Genomic DNA, 17,831 nt, shown 5'->3' with positions numbered 1-17,831 from the left:
GTTTGGGAGATTTTCTGTGCAAACACAATTCAGCAAGTGGGGCCATCTGATGGGGTCTGCCGCCGGGAGGGGGACGCCTGGGCTCTGGCTGCACCCTCAGCTTTTCCCCGGATTTGGGCGTGTCTCCGCAGTACCCAGAGAGTGACAACCTAGGTGATGTGACGCTACAGACTCCCTTTTGAGTTCCAGAGCGGCCCCGCGATGGCAAGGCGGGTCTCCGGCCGCAGCGCGTGGGCAGCACGTGGAGGGATCCGGCCGCGCGGGGGCGCAGGGCGCAGGCGCGCTCGCGCGCGGAGACTCCCGGCCGCCAGGGGCCGCTGTGGCGCAGTCGGGCGGAATCGCGGGCGGAGCCACGACGCGCGGGACCCTCTTGAGTACGGCCCTGCCGGTTTAGCGGGGTGAAAGGTTGCGAAGATGGCGACGGCCTTGGGCGAGGAGGAGCTGGACAATGAAGACTATTACTCGCTGCTGAACGTGCGCAGGGAGGTGAGGCCCGCGGGGCGACGCCGTCGAGGTTGCGGCTGGCTGAGCGGCTCTGGAAGGCCGCGCTGGCCACGCCCGCCCCGTCCGACCCCGGAGCCGCGGCCTGGCCGGAGCCCGCGTGACCCCGCCGCCGCGCGCGCTCCCGCCGGCCTCAGCCCGAGCCCCACCCGAGTCCCGCCGGCCCCCGCCGATCCCCGCCGACCCCCGCCAAGCCCCGCCAAGCCCCGCCAAGCCCCCGCCGCGGAGCTGGTGGTCCCTGTCCCTGCCCAGGCCGCCCGCACGCTGCTTGCGCCCTTCCAGGCAGGGCCGGGGGCGCGCAGGGGACGGGCTCGGGAGCCCCGGGGTGCGTGCCCAGCCCACGTACCTGCGCTGGCCCTGGAGCCGTGTTGTTGCCCCGAGCCCACAGGACGGTGAGCTGAGGCTCGGACACCAAGGTCACTGCCGCCAGGGGGCCTCTCCAGGCTTCTGTCCCGGCCCCAGTGGGAACGTGCAGCCCCTGCAGCGAGGGCAGCCTTGGAAGCGGGCACCTCGGGCGGGCTTTGCCCCTGGGCAGCTGTCAAGACAGGGGAGGTCAGCCTCCCGTTCGCTACTCAGAGGCCGCGGGAGAGCTGGAGCCCACAGCCCGGAAACAAGTGCGGCCCAGGCCTCGACTTCGGCACCCAGACCACGTGCTGATCCCCTGTTCCTTCGCGAGCAGAAATGAGTGCGAGGGTGTCTCACTGTCCAGCGGGCATGCATTTGCAGAGCATTTCTTTCCTTGGTGACTAGACTGCAATTGAGATCGGACTTGAAGGGCAGAAAGGCTTCCAAGGTCAGGTCATAGGGTGCACCGGTTATCCCAAGCTGCTGGGTCTAGACTTGACAGCGCTACTGGAGAATCCCTGATTACATCTCAAGTTTTCTGGCCCTATGGAACGCCTGTCCGCTGTATGTGGTGTTTGGTAATGTTTCTTGAGTACTCGCTTTGTGCAGGGCCACACTTCTGGATGAACACTTCCTATTACGTTGTCTTGCTTAATTCTCACGGCTGCACTTAAGGCAATCCCCATGATTTGTACTTGAGGGAACTGAGGCATAGGGAGACAACTCACCCAGTGTCACACCACTAGCAAGTGCAGAAGCAAAACTTCAACTCTGGACACTGTGACTAAGGAGCCCCAGCCTCGGTTCTGTGCTGCCACCTCGTTGTCCAGGTCTCCAACAACACAGCCGCTGATTTTGGTACTGTGTTCTTGGGCACCACACCTGAGCATCCTCCAAATGTCTTAGTCACTACTATGGAAAGTCTGACAAAATATTTGGGGGAGTAGTGGATCTTGTTAAGCTACTGTGAAGCGTCTAGGGGTTCCTGTTCTCAGTATGTAACAAATCAAAGCTGAGACTTTGGGTAAATCACTTCTTTGGCCGTCAGTCTCTTTCCTGTGGAATGAGCTGTCTGGCAAGCAATTTTTCCTGTTCTTGGGAACAAAGCACTCACAGCCTTTCTTAACCACTCATTCATAGTCTTCAGCAATTGACCAACCACTTACCTGTTTTCCAGGCTTACTGAACTAAAGCAGCTGTAGGGGATCGTAAAGACATTTGCCAAAGGTATAACTTGAAACTGCTAGAATTTTAGGGGTTGCCTTTGTTACTGGATTGATGAACGGGGAACCAAGGAAATACTTATTTGAACTTGTCCTTGTGAGTGGAGGCGTTTCCCATATTTATAATTAGGTATAGGTGAAGCTTTTATGAAACGTGCTTCTGTTGCCCTTGTTGACAGGCACAGTGTTAAATGTCATCATCAGGCTTGGTGTGCTGTTCTTTTTATATATTTTTTTTTAAATAATTTTTTGTAGTTGTAGATGGACAGCATACCTTTATTTTAATTGTTTATTTTTATGTGGTGCTGAGACTTGAACCCAGGGCCTCACGCATGCTAGGCAAGTGCTCTACCACTGAGCCACAACCCCAGCCTCCCGGCTCTTTTTTAAAAAGATACACATTTTTTATATTTAGAGACAGGGTCTTGCTAAGTTGCTGACTGGCTTTGAACTTGTGGTCCTCCTGCCTCAGTCTACCAAGTCTCTGAGATTACAGATGTGTGCCACCATGTGTGGCTCTCATACCTTCTTTAGCAATATCCTTATTGCTTTTGTAAGAATTTCATTTTTACAGTGTGTTATGTTTATACCCTGTTTTAAGATCTGGTCCCTGATTCAGGAGGCTGAGGCTAGAGAATCACACATTTGAAGCCAACCTGGGCAATTTAGGGAGACCCTGTCTCAACATAAAAATTAAAAAAGGCTGGGTGTGTAGGTCAGTGATAGAGCCCATCTGGGTTCAATCCCTAGTCCCAGAAAAAAAAAAAGTGTGTGTGTGTGTGTATCTCCCTGCATAGTTGACTTGGGTGAGTCAGAGACTTTGCTGTAAGTTGAGGCTAAACAGGGAGCAGGGTACAAGCTCAGGAATAATTAAAAACAAGCAACCAAACAGAACAGTGTCTGGGATAAAGGTAAACCCAAAGATAAAGCTCTGAGTTGTTGACTCTGAAGGGGCTATGCAGGGAGGGGAGGCAACAAGGAGCATGGGGACTCCAGGGTGACTAGGAGACAAGAGTTCAGAGAGGCAGCCTGTAGTCTTGCCTGTGGACAGAGAAACAGCCAGTTCCAACATCATCACAGAGTGATTAACAAGAGATTATACTTAAAAATGTGCTTCTTTAATGAACCATGAACCACTTACTACCTTCCTGCTCTGGGCATTTCAAGCAATTGCTTCTTGAAATTTCTCTGCTCTAGTTTTGCATTAGCTACCAAAACACATTTATAGAGACAGGGCCTCGCCTTTTTTCCCCCCACTTTTTTTTTTTAAAAGGAATTCAGTAGAAAGCTTTTTGTATGTATTACAAATTTGATAACAAAACAGTAGAAAAGACCACCAAGCAGCATGTTTTATGTGGCTATGGAATTTGGGTGTTCAATTTTATTAAACTTTCATTTAAATTCTACTTGTTTTATTTATACACTGCCTTGTATAAGAAAGGATGTTAAGACGTGAACAGATGATAAAATGATAACATGCCTTTTTAAAGGGGACACATACTTCTAAACAGATGGCTGTGGGAATAGTGTTGTTTTATGCCTCTGGGTGGCACTGAGGTTGATCCCACTCCCCGGAGAAGCCCCCAGCTTTCAGGGGCCTCCCCTGGGAGGATAGCCTGGTAGAAACGTTCCCGTCAGGCTGCTGGGCTGTGGGAGCCTCTTGTGCATGTGGCAAGTGTGCAGTGAGCCTTCTGTAGCTGATGAGAGCCAGGAAACCCTTGCTCAGTGAAGTGCCAGTTCAGTAGAGATGGAGTGTCAGACCTGCGTGAGTGGCAGGATGTGTGCAGGTGGACATGCCAGGGAGAAAGGTGCCTAGTGGTAGAAAAATGTTTCCTAAGTACTTGAAATGACCTCTAAGGTGGTATCAGAATTTCAGTCTCTTGTTTTCAGAGGTCCATGCTGGACAGGATTCCCCTTTGCCCTGAGAATCTTAAAGATTATTTTTCTGCCTTTTTATTTTTGTCACTACTGATTGCCTAATTTTTATTTATTTTTTTGGAATTTATATTACCATCTTGGGGTTATTTGTGAGTTTTTCTTTTAATCTAGATTAAGTAGAAATCAAGGTTAAATAGAAGTTACTTTATTTGAACAATAAAAAAAATAGTTTATTTGTAAAAAAAAAAAAAGAAGAAGAAGTTACTTTAGTGTCAAAGGTTCTTCCTGGTTGTAGAAACTTGGAATTGTCTGCCCAATCCCCTGTTTAGCTTTTCTGACTCATTTTGTGACTCATGATATGATTGTTTCTCTTCTAAGCTCTTACCTTTCCAGCAAAGAGTCCCAAAACAACTGTAGGAGGCAGACTTCCAAAATCTTGTGAAATGCAATCTGTCCACCTGCAGCCTGGCCTCAGCATAGGGAAGGATGTCTGAAATGACAACTCGGCACCTTATATATTGAGCATTTCTGACATTTATTGAAATGGCCAGATGGTGGTCGAGTGCAAAGAGGCCTTGTGACAGCCATGGCCTTAAAGAGCCCAGCCTTCGGAGTCAGGGCTCAGTTTGACCTCCTAGCAGCCTCATCAGGGCAGTTACTTAACCTCTCTGAACCTGTTTCTTTCCATAAAATCCAGACACTTTCACTGTCCACAGGGCTGTGGGCACATTACTCTGCAAGTGCCAGTTTATTCTTATTAGTCTCATGAGTGTGGGAGTTAGTAAGGAGTGCTCTTATGGACTGTGTAAATAATTTGGCTGAGTCCCTCGTCTTCTCTGTGTAGTGTGTATGTCTGTCCCCTCTCTGCAGACTTCTTTTCACTTTCGTGAATGAAATTTGTTTACAGGCAGGCCACACGTATTAGTGTCTGGCCAGCTTCCAGGTCAAGGATCCACACCCAGATAAACTTTCTCCTCCGTGTTGAACAAGTCGTTTCTTTTTGCTCCTCAGTATTTTTATCTGTGAAAATGAGGGTTCTGATCCCAGCACAAGATTAATGAGTGTTAAGGTATCAATGAGAGGGGACAGCAGTGAAGGCATTTGCTCTGCTGTAGCTACCAGCACTTCTGTGACACCTCTGACAACTCAGCTCTTCTGCTGCCGGGGTGCTATCTTCCCGCCTTGCCAGTTGCTCATTCTCTGTCCTCATCAGGTACTACTTTCCTGGGGTTAAGTCCTCACCTCCTTGGCTCTTATTAAAATCTGCTTTATCCCTGAATCTCTGCCTTCTGAATATTTCTCCCCAAGCCCAACTTCCTTCCACTTTCTCTTTAACCCATACCTTCAGCCAAAAATTCAGAACACTCTTATTTCTTCTTCACCGACATTCAGAAATTGTAGCTTTCCATCATCCCTTGGCTTTTTGAGTCCTCTCGGGGGTTTCTCCTGCTCTTTTCTCCAGGTCTCTCCAGCTTTGGTTTTAGTGAAGCTATACCAAGTCAACATTAGCAAACAGTCCAGAGCACGTAGTTTCTTCTTTTTTTCCCTCATTGCTGAGGATTGAACCAGCCTGGGCTTGTCATTTCTATACCCAGAAACCATGTGTGGCTTCTTCTTGTTCGTTGGGTAAGTGTCAAACTCTTTGGCTCCATTTTTGAAGCCCTTGCAAGTCATACATTCTGTGCATTTTCCGTCTGCTTGGTGGGGAAGCTGTGCTCTGTGTGGTCCTGTACCAGGACCGTGTGTGCTTCAGCCTTGTATCCACTCCCTGCACTGGGCACACAGTAGGTAGTCAATGTGCTATGGAACAAGGTTTCCACCAACCACAGGACTTCTAGTGACATTGCACCAGAACATGGTTACCTTAACGACACGTTGCTCAGATCATGCCCCTGCTGCTAAGCAGCGAGTGACTACTTAACAGGTGTTTGCAGAGTGAGCGAGCAGTCAGGGATGTCAAGGTCAGCTTTCTGCCTGCTCATTCTCCACTCTTGCCAGTGCACTTGCATTCTGTCTTTCTGTCCCTAACATTGGCTGTTCCCTAGGGTATTTTTTCCCCATGAAATGCCTCAGCAGGTACTAGAAGCCAGAACACATCTTTGTATTCCTGTGTGGTCTCTCTTTGTGTTACACAGCCCGGAACTCATCTCTGCACCATGAATGTTGTTAGCATTTCTTTTTTAGGTTGCTTAATGAAGTCTGCGGGGTCAAAGGTACATCTAGTTTGCAATCTCCTGGAGCCAGGGACTGCCCTCTGTTTCTCTCTTCCCTCGGGTTGTGCCTGGAGCCTGGCCGACCCCTCAGTAAGCCCTCTGGCTAAAGCTGTACGCCTTTGCCAGCATCCTGCCTACCTTGTCCAGGTGCACTTTACTTGGTGGAATCCCTGTGTTCTTGAGCAGCACATTGCAGTTTTTGCAATCAAGTAATTCTAGAGGAGCTGATTATTTTAAGGAATTTTTAAATTTTTAGTTTAGTTCATCTAATTTTTCACTTAAGAAAATAAAGTCAGGTACAAGAGGTAAAGAGCAAATCCAAACAGGGGCCATGATGCGTAGGCCCCAGGGTAAGTTGTGCCTCAGACTCGGCACCCATACCTGCTAGAAGATGAAACAGTGGCTTTTCCCTTGCTGGGCTGGTTCATCTGGCAGATATTGATTGTCTTCCTCTTATGCTTTTTTTTTTTTTTTTTTGAGAATTTTTTTTTTTTTAATATTTATTTTTCAGTTTTCGGCAGACACAACATCTTTGTTTGTATGTGGTGCTGAGGATCGAACCCGGGTCGCACGCATGCCAGGCGAGCGTGCTACCGCTTGAGCCACATCCCCAGCCCCCTCTTATGCTTTTTATTTCAGTGGGAAAGGTTGCCTGTTTATCATCTCTCCTACTAGCACCAGTAATAATGTTTGTAAAAGAAAATAAGTTTCAAATGGGTCAGACATATTTTTGTACAGTGTTTCTTTTGTCCACTAACAGCTGAATTTCTGCAGAAAATACAGGTGAACCCCGGAGAAGTGCCCCTTTAGGGCTCAGTCAGGCAAGTCTGCGTGGTACCTGGGCTTGTAGGCTGATCCCAGATACATTACTGGGGTCTGTTCCTGGTTGAGGACGAATCCCTCGAACAGGACCTTATTTCTAGACCCTGCAAAGATTTGCATGTGTCCAAGAAGATGGGAGATGGTTGTGCTGAGCAGGGAGAGTGGTGTCAAAATATGGCAGGGCAGTGTGCAGAAGGGATTGGTTGCGTCGCATCAGGCCAAGTAGCTGAAACCTTTATGAAGTGAGGTAGGAAGTGTTTTACCAAGTCCAGCTACAGGGTTGTTTTTTTAGTGCCTGATGAGCGTGTGGCCTCATCTCAGTATAATCACTATTTACTTAATGACAGCAGATAACATGTGGCACTCTTGTTCTCCATGGAACACCCTTACTCAGCGCAAAGCATCTTGCTAGCTTGGTGTTAATTAGCTCTGAAATCTGCTTTTTTCCTTTAAAGTATATGAGCACCAAGTATCATTTCCTTAAAAAGTGCAGACTTTTATTAACTGATGCAGTTTGTTTCAGTCAGATTATTGTGGAACATATGGACAGTCATGAATCTTCAATTGTGGTAATTAGGCAAACTTCCCCCAATCTAGTAGAATATAGTACACAATAGTCTATTTAATTGCTAAAACTCGGAGATACAGCCTGGAAGTTTGAGTTTGAAAGGAGAGGATTGGCAAGAAGACACTAGGGCTTTCCTATTGCTAAAGTGAACGGAGTGTGGCTGTTATTAAGCCATTAAGTGGGGGCTCTTCAGTCTTCAGGGTGTGAGTCGGGTGGTGTAATTAGGGCAGCAGTGAGCGCGTGGGCCCTTCACCTTTGGCTCATGGTCGGGCTGCACTCCTGATCTCCTGTGGTTGAGTGACTCCTCATGGCTAGTTCCAGCTGGCGACATGAGTGGAGGAGTATGTGTCACTTCCCAGCTGAAGTGCCTGAATGCCAGATGGAGCCAGAGGGTCAACTCATCCCTCTGCCTTGGAGATGGGTGGCAGGCCCAAGGGTGACTGCTCTGTCCATCCTGGGTGAGGACCTTGCCAGGCAGAGTACCAGCTGACCTGAAGAGGGCACGGAAAGTGAGGGAGAAGCAAACCTAGGGGAGTCCTGGATTGTGCCTTAGGACAGGATCTCCTAGCCCAGCAGTTCACAGGCTTTTTGGTGTGAAGACCCCTTTACATTCTTAAATTTTTGAGAATCCCACAGAGCTTCTGTGTGTGGCTTTTGGCTTTTGATACTAAATCTGAGTCTATGGCCACACCACCCTGAACATGCTGATCTCATCTGATGTTCAAATTGAAATTAAAACTGGGTGATTGATGAAGTATTATCATATAACAAGACATAAATACACTTCTTATATTCCAGTATAGGCACAAGAAAAACTCAAGGACTTTAAATCACTGTATTGGACAGCAGTGAGATTACAGGTGCCCAGATGTCATTGCAGGTATAACCAAAGATGGTAGGTGCACAGTCTAGGAACTGAGAACCAGTTGATCCCACCTTAGAAATTTCTAGAAAACATAAGGCTCAAGTATGCATTCCATCAACCATCAGAACAATGATATCAGCACACATCATGTAACCTCAAGACAGTTCCACTGCCCCCTACTGAGAGAATGAATGGGAAAGTCAGCAGTTTAGATTTGTGATGAAAATCATTTTGACTTTATGGACCCACAGAGTGCCATGTGATAGCTTTGTTAAATGAAGATGTACCAATGTTTGACCCCCAAACTGGATCCTTTTAGCCAGGTGCAGTGGCACGTGCCTGTAATCCCAGTGGCTCAGGAGGCTGAAATAGGAGGATCGAGGGTTGTAAGCCACCCTCAGCAAAAGCAAGGCACTAAGCAACTCAGTGAGACCCTGAATAAAATACAGAATAGGGCTGGGGATGTCGCACAGTGGTCCAGTGCCCCTGAGTTCAATCCCTGGTACCAAAAAAAAAAAAAATGGGTCCTTTTTTTCCCCCTCCAACTGTGGAGCCAATAACAAGACCAAGTGCCTCTTGAACTGAAGGAAGGTTTATCCTTGGCCACGAACTGAAGTGGGAGATAAACTCATAAAGCAGCTTCTCAACCACTGGGGGTTGGAAAGTCATAGACAGGGCGCAGGAAAGAGGGAGGATTGAGCTCACACCAGGAAGAATCCTCCTGGCTCTTCTGGGCATTGACAGAGACAGGTTTCCTTCTTCTCACTCCTTCTCTGATTCTTAGCTGTCCTCCAGGCGGTTGTGGCCTTGGGGGGTGTCATGCAGCATGCAGATGTGGTCGCTGGCAGCCCTCTTGTATCCAACTGGCTTTGGCTAGCCCACCTGAAAAGGACCTTCTGGCCTCCGGGCATCTTATCCTCAAAGATGAGCAAGATGGGACAAGCTAGAAATTCAGCAAGGTCACCTAGACAGTACAAGATCAGAGTGGGTAACAAAGACAAAATGAAAGCAGAGTGGCAGCAGATTCATTTAATGTGTCCTGAGGTTGATTGCTGGGATGCTAGAATTTAAATAAGTGAAAACATAATAACTGCAGCTGCGGGGTTGTGGGGAAGCAGGTGTGGTGGAGTTGGAGGCAGGAGACCTTCCTTAGCATGGCATCACCTAGAGCTCAGGAAAAAAGAACTGATCGGTTTGAGTTTTTAAAAACGAGAACCTAGTGAGGCACCTGGCATGCACGTGTAAGTCTTAGCAAATAAAAATGAGAAACTTTTGTGTTGTTAAAGGAAAAAAACTAAAACCTAAGAAAAACACAAACATTAAAGAGACTGAAATCAAAGAAAAGATGACCATGCTAATAGGAAACTAGTAAGAGGAAACAGGTTATTTCATAAAAGCAGGAATCTAAAATGCAAATAGATAAACATATAAATAAATAAAATAAAGGTCCATTGACAACTAAAAAAATATTGAAGAAAAAAAGAGGTTTATTTAACTTATAGTTTGGGAGGCTCAAGGGCACAGATACTAGTTCTGCTTGGCTCTGGTAGAAGGCTAATGGCAGGTGGCATCACAGTGGGGGCAGCCTGTGCAGAGGAAGATATCATCAAAGCTCTAGCATGCTGATGTCCCTTGAGAGCTGTTAATCCCTCTGGAGGGGATGCCCCCAATGACCAAATGACCTCTTAAAGGTCCCACTACCTCTTACAGAAGGAATGCAGAATCCAGAATCAAGAAATTCAACCCTCACACTGGAGTCAAGCTGTCAGTGCTTGAGCCTTTGGACTGTGCTTAAGTCGTATCTGAGCTGTAGCATCTTTGAACTGTGAAGTCGAGTTGTTGGTGTGACATCTTGCTGCTGCCACTGCTGCAACTTTGTGGTGCTGGGGATTGGTCCCAGGGCCTTGTGCATGATGGGCACGTGCTCCTCCACTGTGCTGCATCCCAGCCGTGTGCTTTTAATGTGTTTACGGCTGTAAATTACCCCCTTAATGCTATTTTCACTTCATCACATAAGTTTGGGTTTGGAATGTTGTGTTTTGTTTTCATTTGTCATAAGTATTTTCTCATTTCTTTGATTTCTTCTTTGATCTTTGGGTTATTTAAGAGTAGATGGTTGAATTTCCTGACTCTGGATTCTGCATTCCTTCTGTAACCGATTTCTAACTTCATGCTGTGTGTGCTGATTACACTTTGTGTGATGTCAGTCTTTTAAAATTTACTGACACTTAATTTGTGGCCTACCATATAGTCTGTCCAGTGAAAATATAATCAGATGACAAGATGATAAAACTTTTAGACTTGAAAAATGATACACTTTTAATTTTACTATAGAAACTTAGAAGTGAGTGTGAAATTTTAGGTATCGTTCTTAATGATAGCTCATTACGTTTTGAAATGGTATCACTATTTTTATGGTAGTAAAAGAGGTTATCATTTATGAACTGTCGAACCAGTGATCTTAGCTCTTCAGTTGTGATGAAAGGCCCAATCCAACCTTTTATTGAATGTGATATTTATTAAAAATGAAACCTCTCGTTTCCATTACTTAATCAATAGTACATTAAGCCATTTATTAATATGATTAAGGGGTGTCTTGCAGACTAGGTCTATTCCCTTGTCATCTAGTTTAATTTTAAAAACTAGGAGATTGCATTCAAACTGAATCAGTCAAACTCATCTCATCCTGTACTTGTGATGGAAAGAATGACTAAAATTTGCAGGAAGAGGGTCTAACCCTAGCATACATGAGGTTCTGGGATCAACTGCCAGCACTGCCAAAAAGAAGTGCAGCAAGGAAATAATTTGTAATGGCTTAAGAGCAAGACCTTTTTTAACATCATTACATGAGTAAACCTACCAGGAGAAGGTCTATTTATTTGCTCATTATTTGCTATTATTTATATTTGTTTAAGCAGTTTAATATAGGTGGCTTGTTGGTAAGAGTGCAAGAAATGCATCATGTAACTCATGTTGGCAGGGAAAGAGTCTAAAGGAGAAATGCAGAGTTGGAAACATGGAGGCCTAGCCCTTCCAGAGAGCCCCGCCTGCCTGCCTGCCTGCCTGCTGCCTGCCTGCCTGCCTGCCTGCCTGCCTTCCGGCCTTCTGCAAGCACTCTACCACCCAGCTAATATCCCCGGCCCCAAAGCCTTGAGTTTCTCGTTTGTTCTTTCTTTTCTCTCTCCCTCTCCCCACCCCCCTCACTCAGTGCAGTACTGAGGGCCATGTAAGTACTAGGCAATCACTCTTCCAAGCAGTTACATGTCCAGTTACATGCTCTGATCCTTCTATTTCTAGTGAAACAGTACATACACAAGAGTACCCATCTCCTAACACATGGCTTGGCGAGTTTTCACAGCCAGGACTACTTCATGAATGAAGGTTCCTGTTGCTACAGGGTTAGGAGTAGGGTGGTCTTCTCTCACTGATTCTTGCAGTCACACCAGAAGATTTCAAACAAGCCTCTCAGAGTATCAGGCATGAGTTTATTAGAAGGGATGGGAAAGGGATAAGGGGACATTCATTCTCAAGGGACGAGCAGGTACTCTCAGAGAGAAGGACAACACTCCCCTCCTGTCCTTCAGTCTTATTGGGGAGTCCCAAGAACCTTCCAGAGAGTCCCATCCAGCTTAACTCTTGATTTTGGACTAAAAGCAGGATGACATCAAATATCCATGTCCCCACTGCACGTGGTAAAGATCCAAGGCAACTCGGTCACTTTTGGACCGTGTGGACCAGTTCTAATTAGAACCTGTTCTTGCAGGTTAAGAGTTAATGGCTAGGGGGAATTGTCCTTACCTCCCTTAGTTCTGGAATCTGGTCTGTGTGAGGGTCACAGAAGTCCCCTCTTATCTGCATTTCAGGCCCCTGGTTCCCCCTGCAGATAACAGGTTGTTGAGGAATGTAACCTGTCCTGATGGCTTGAGGCAAGAAGGGCTTCAGGCAAGCTGCTGTTTTAAAGAAAGCATGTGGGCATCAGCACAGGGGAGCCAGTATGTAGAATTATTTCCTTAACCCCACGTTCCCACCACTCACCATCACCTGTATACAGGGCAGCCCCTTTCTCTGAATTGTCACAGCTTCGGTATTGCCAAAGGGTTGTGGGAATTGAATTGTGATGATGTTGGTGGCTAAAGTGGTTACCTTCCTGCTGTGTGCAAAGGTTTGCTGAGTTCTTTTACTTGCATTAGCGCCTTCATACCTCGTAGTAACCCTATGAGGGATGCTCTTGTCCACAGTCTTCAGATGAGGAAACAGAATGGGTGTTTTATTTTGTGGCACTGGGGTACTTTACCACTAAGCTACATCCTCCAGCGTTTTTGTTTTCTTTTGAGACCGAGTCTCACTAAATTGGAGAGACTTGGGCTCGAACTTGAGGCCCTCCTGCCTCAGCCTTCTGAGTAGCTGGGACTACACCATGCCTGGCTTTGGAAACGGGTTTTATTTTATTTTATTTTTTAAAATATCTTTTAGGGGGCTGGGGATGTGGCTCAAGCGGTAGCGCGCTCTCCTGGCATGCGTGCGGCCCGGGTTCGATCCTCAGCACCACATACAAACAAAGATGTTGTGTCTGCCGATAACTAAAAAATAAATATTAAAATTCTCTCTCTCTCTCTCCCTCTCACTCTCTCTAATATATATCTCTAATATATATCTCTAATATATATCTCTAATATATATATATATATATATATATATATATCTTTTAGTTGTCAATGGACCTTTATTTTATTTATTTATATGTGATGCTGAGAATTGAACCCAGTGCCTCACACATGCCAGGCAAGCGCTCTACCACTGAGCCACTACCAGAGCCTCTGGAAACAGGTTTTAAAAGAGCTACAGTTGTTAAGTTTTGCTGTGTGCAAAGCACTTTTTGGTCACCAGCTCATTTCATCTTCACATCTTCCCTGAAGGCATCTTATCCCCTCTCAGAGGTGGGAGATAAAGGTCAGAAAACTGACTTACAAGAGTCACAGAGCTTGGAGATGAGGGACCCAGTATCCAAACACAGGCCATTTGACTCCAAAGCCTGCATTCTCCACCACCAAATGGAAGGTCTGTGTAGAGCATGGCGTAAATCACGCAGATAACCAGCTGGGGAGGGCAGGGAAGGCAGTCAACTAAGAGCTGTTTAATAACGTCATTCCCAAGGCTACCGCAAGGACAAGATGGGAAAAGAAATTAGTGGTAGGTGGGGGCAAAAAGTCTACCAAATTCTTGCAGGCAGAGGGACACTCTGTTTCAAGATCCATGACCCTTCTCTGATGGAGCAGTTTTTCCTGATTTAAAGCAACAGCATCGAAGCTGCGTCTCAGTCCAGCAGGCAGCCAGGCTGTGCAGGCCTGGCCTAGAGGACAGCTTGTGGCTTGGGTCTGGCTGCTGCTTCTGTGAAAACCAGAATCCAAGCTGGTTGGAGCAGGACATCCCCAGCCACCTGCTGGGACAGAGGAGCCCAGGCTGGAGGGCAGGTGAGGAGACGCCCCCAAGCCTCTCTCCAGCTGTGTCCTCTGCACACCTTCCCTGTCCTATTTACCATCTCCCTGTTGGAGATCTTTGGAATTCTTTGTTTAGAACCTCTGCTCAGTGTCTGAACAATAGTCCTATAGAAAAGTTGTAATTTTTCTTGCCAATAATTATAAGTAAAGCAGAAGAGTTTTACCTTTAAGAGTGAAAAAAATTTAATAGTCCTGGAATTCAAATATATCCAAATGCTGTGGAAATTATAGAGAAATACAGTGTAGCATTTTCCATTGTGACCTTGGTCCATGGAACTCATTAGTTCCCCGTGACCTCTCTCCTTGAGGATCCACCTGGCAGAACCAGATCCTGGAGCATCCCAGTCCCTGGCAAACTCACTGGGGACCTGGGCTCATTCTTCTACCCAGATGGCCCCTGTCTTGCTGTCTCTGACTCAGAAACGTACTTCAGTTGTGTGGAGGGGCTGTCTCCCACAGTAAAGCGCTCAACACCGCCCACAAAGTACTGCCCTGCCCTTCTCCTCTACAGACCAAACGGCGTGGAGGCCAATGCCCACGTGGAAAACAACTCCCAGCAGCTGGAGGGCCAGCCCTGTGCGCTGAACAGGCTTCTAGGGCCAAGGGACTCAGGGTGAGGGCCTATTGGTGGCTATAAGGAGGCCCAGGAAGGAATCATGTTGTGGTGGCCCCCTGCCTCTGCACCATGTGGCTCTGGGTGTCATCTGCACTGTCAGGCAGAGTGGGCTTCCCCTCAGGACACCAGAGAAAGGGACAGATGTGTCTGTTGGAAGAAGCCCGCTGGTTGGGTCTTACTGGCCTGGTCACTACAGAGTAGTAGGGCCTTTTTGCCAGTTTTAAAATTGGAGGGCAAATTAGTGTGTGTGGTTGGTTTTTATACCATTACTTATCTTTGGTTTTCAAGAACTAATATTTATTAAGACTTTGTCAGACTGGTTCAGTGGGTATCATTTCTGTCTGATGAATAGCACAAGGCTTTTTTTTTTAACTAGGGACTAAAACCAGGGGTGCTTAAGCACTGAGCCACATCTCTACCCCTTTTTATATTTTGAGACAGGGTGTCATTAAGTTGCTCAGAGTCTTGCTAAGTTGCTGAGGCTGGCTTTGAATTTGTGATCCTCCTGCCTCAGCCTTCCACAAGTCACTGGGATTGCAGATGTGCACCACCGCGACCGCAGGTCACATGGCTTTCTTCTTTGTGAACCTAGATAAGTGGGCTTATGTGGCGTTTAGTCTCAGCTCAAAACACCATGTGCCAGAGTAAGGACAGGGGCTTTCCTTCCCTCTGGTAGTAGGTTCCCCAGCAAGACACAGTAGCTATTGATGTACATAATTGATCACTTTGTTTTGTTTTGTTTTAATTTTTTTAAAAGCTACAGATAACCTCCTTGAATATTTATTTTAAGAGAGAGAGAGAGAATTTTTTTATATTTATTTTTCAGTTTTTGGCGGACACAACATCTTTATTTTATTATATGTGGTGCTGAGGATCGCACCCAGCGCCCCGTGCATGCCAGACAAGCGCGCTACCGCTTGAGCCACATCCCCAGCCCCTGTTCACTTTGTTAACTGTTAAAAGAAGGAGGCTTACTGAGGCAGTAAAGCATACTTCACTGTATCCTGTATGTGGAGAGCAAACAGGTTGGAAGGTGACTGACAGGCTCCCATTCAAGGCTGGTGCTGATCATCATGTTAAGTACCATCAACTGTTCTCTAATGGAATCTCTCTTTCTTCAGGCTTCTTCTGAAGAGCTGAAAGCTGCCTACCGGAGGCTGTGTATGCTTTACCACCCTGACAAGCACAGAGACCCAGAGCTCAAGTCACAGGCGGAGCGACTCTTTAACCTTGTTCACCAGGCTTATGAAGGTCAGTGCAGGGCTCGGCGTCCCGAAGCTCGCTGGTAGCAGTTACTCGATTTTTAAGAGACTTGATTTATAGAGGATAGAAAATGAGAGTCCTTGGAGGTGTGTAAAAGAAGTGCTTAGTTGAGTGCTTCTTACTGATGGAGTCCTTTGTGAGAGCTGCATCTTGCTTTGGAAATCGATATGTGTCCAGTGAGTAGAGAATGAGAGCCCAGGTGCAGCAGCGACTGTGGTGTGCATCGGTGTGCATGCTTGCTGGCCGCCTCCAGGGGGAACTTTGGAGGGAAGCACCATCATTACTGGGAAGCTTTCTTTGTTCTCTTTTTTTATCTGAAAGCAGTTTTATTGCTTCTGCAGCATTCCCTTAAAGAAGGTTCTGAAAAAAAGAAAGAAAATGTTGTTAAGAAGGCAAATAGGAAAGAGAGTCGGGTGGTTCAGGCTTTCATCCCTAAATCGTAGGTGTCAGGAAGAAGAATTGTGAGGTTTGCTTAGGAAATATTTAGTTCACTGGTGGGTTCAGAGTTTCTCTTTGGGTGATGAAAACTTCTGGATGCAGTGACAGAGCCTAACACCTCACTTGTGCCCACTTCTGCCAAAGATCATACTTGGAATGGGTAAATCGTATACTGTCTACATTTTATCACATTCTTTACAATAAAAGCCAAAATACATCAAATTGGGCTGGGGATATAGCTAAGTTGGTAGAGTGCTTGCCTCGTATGTACAAAGCCCCAGCAACACACACACACACACAAATTAAATCACTTGATGTATGAGGATATATGCCAAATAAAGTAAGTTATTCATTCCAGAACCACTTGGTGTTTGCTTCTTACTCAAAGAGACCAAAAATTGGGGGCTGAGGTTGTGGCTCGCCCAGCTCATGTGAGGCCCTGGTTTCAATCCTTAGCGCCGCATAAAAATAAATAAATAAAACAAAGGTTTTAAAAAAGAGAGAGACCAAAAATTAGATGATATGTTTCTTTACACAATAATAAATAAAGACTTCTTGTTGCAGACATAATAGCATATGTTATTTTACCTTTTACCAGGAAGTTAGATTTTAATGACCAGTAAAAAAAAAATCAGGCCTGGTAATAACAAATGTGAGCACTTGGTCTCTTGTCATTACCAAATTTCATGCTGTTCAAACCACTTATGTGGCTGTGTCCCAAAGTCTTTTTATTGCATTCTGTTGTCTAGAAGGTGGCATTGATTTTACTGTTGTCCAGGTTAACAGAAAAACCCGCCCATGCTTGTGAAGATGCCACAGCAGCAGACCTGGTCCCCAAATTTTGTCTAAAAGGAGATGAAAATAAAATAGTGAATAGATGTTTTCTTATTAAATCCTAGAGATTAACTCAAGAATTCTTGCTCCCATGTTTTCCAGTGGTCAGCATTTCTTTCTTCCCCATAAGGTTTGAATATGGATGGACTCATTTACATTGTTTTTTAATTAGGCCTAAAAATACATGAGAATTCTCAGGGGAGAAAAGATGCAAAGGTCCTGAGCAGTTTGGCAGAGTGGTGGGCAGACTGTGACTGCTCTTGGCCATTGAGGGCCCCTGATCCTTGCCAAGAAATCTTTCTGACAGGCTTTACCTGGTGTGACCAACAACAGTAAGAGGGATTGGTACCTTTTAAAATAATTCCAGATGAAAAAGAGAGGGGCACTCAAAAAGTGTAGACTGTCTCAGGAGATATTAACACTCTTTAGAGTAAATTATAAATCAGATTTTTCTTTAGAAAATGCAATCAACTGTCAGACCAGCATATTCTATATACTGTGACAGAAACTGGCCAGATTATTTCAGGAACAGCAGCCCTTTATCCTGGCTTCCTGCAGGTGCACCTTGTGCCCTTTGTCCCTACAGTGAAGAGAAGCCTAGACTGGGCAGGTGGACTGCTCTCGTTTGCAGCCATCTTTAAACCACAGCCTGGGTTGGCAAGGAAGCACATAGGAGAAAAGAGGCCCAGAGAGTGACACGGGTCTCTGGGAAGAGTGGCCAGGTGGGGGCACCAAGGACATTGTTGCCAGTGTTTTCAGAAAGGATT

General features: G+C 46.1%; 1 protein-coding gene across 1 annotated transcript in view; it reads left to right on the top strand.

Moving 5' to 3' along the window:
* Positions 1–383: 383 nt before the first annotated feature.
* Dnajc11 (DnaJ heat shock protein family (Hsp40) member C11) overlaps positions 384–17,831 on the top strand; it is a 58,649-nt gene continuing 41,201 nt past the window's right edge. The window contains exons 1-2 of the mRNA XM_027947423.2: positions 384–486; positions 15,651–15,780. Of these exons, the coding sequence (XP_027803224.2) occupies positions 415–486; positions 15,651–15,780 (202 nt within the window). The 5' untranslated portion in view covers positions 384–414. The remainder of the gene's footprint in view (positions 487–15,650; positions 15,781–17,831) is intronic.

This window comes from Marmota flaviventris, chromosome 10 (assembly GCF_047511675.1).
Source record: "Marmota flaviventris isolate mMarFla1 chromosome 10, mMarFla1.hap1, whole genome shotgun sequence".
In the NCBI taxonomy this organism is placed as follows: domain Eukaryota; kingdom Metazoa; phylum Chordata; class Mammalia; order Rodentia; family Sciuridae; genus Marmota; species Marmota flaviventris.
The sequence above is the reverse complement of the archived record's forward strand: the minus strand, read 5'-3'. Positions and strand labels throughout refer to the sequence as shown.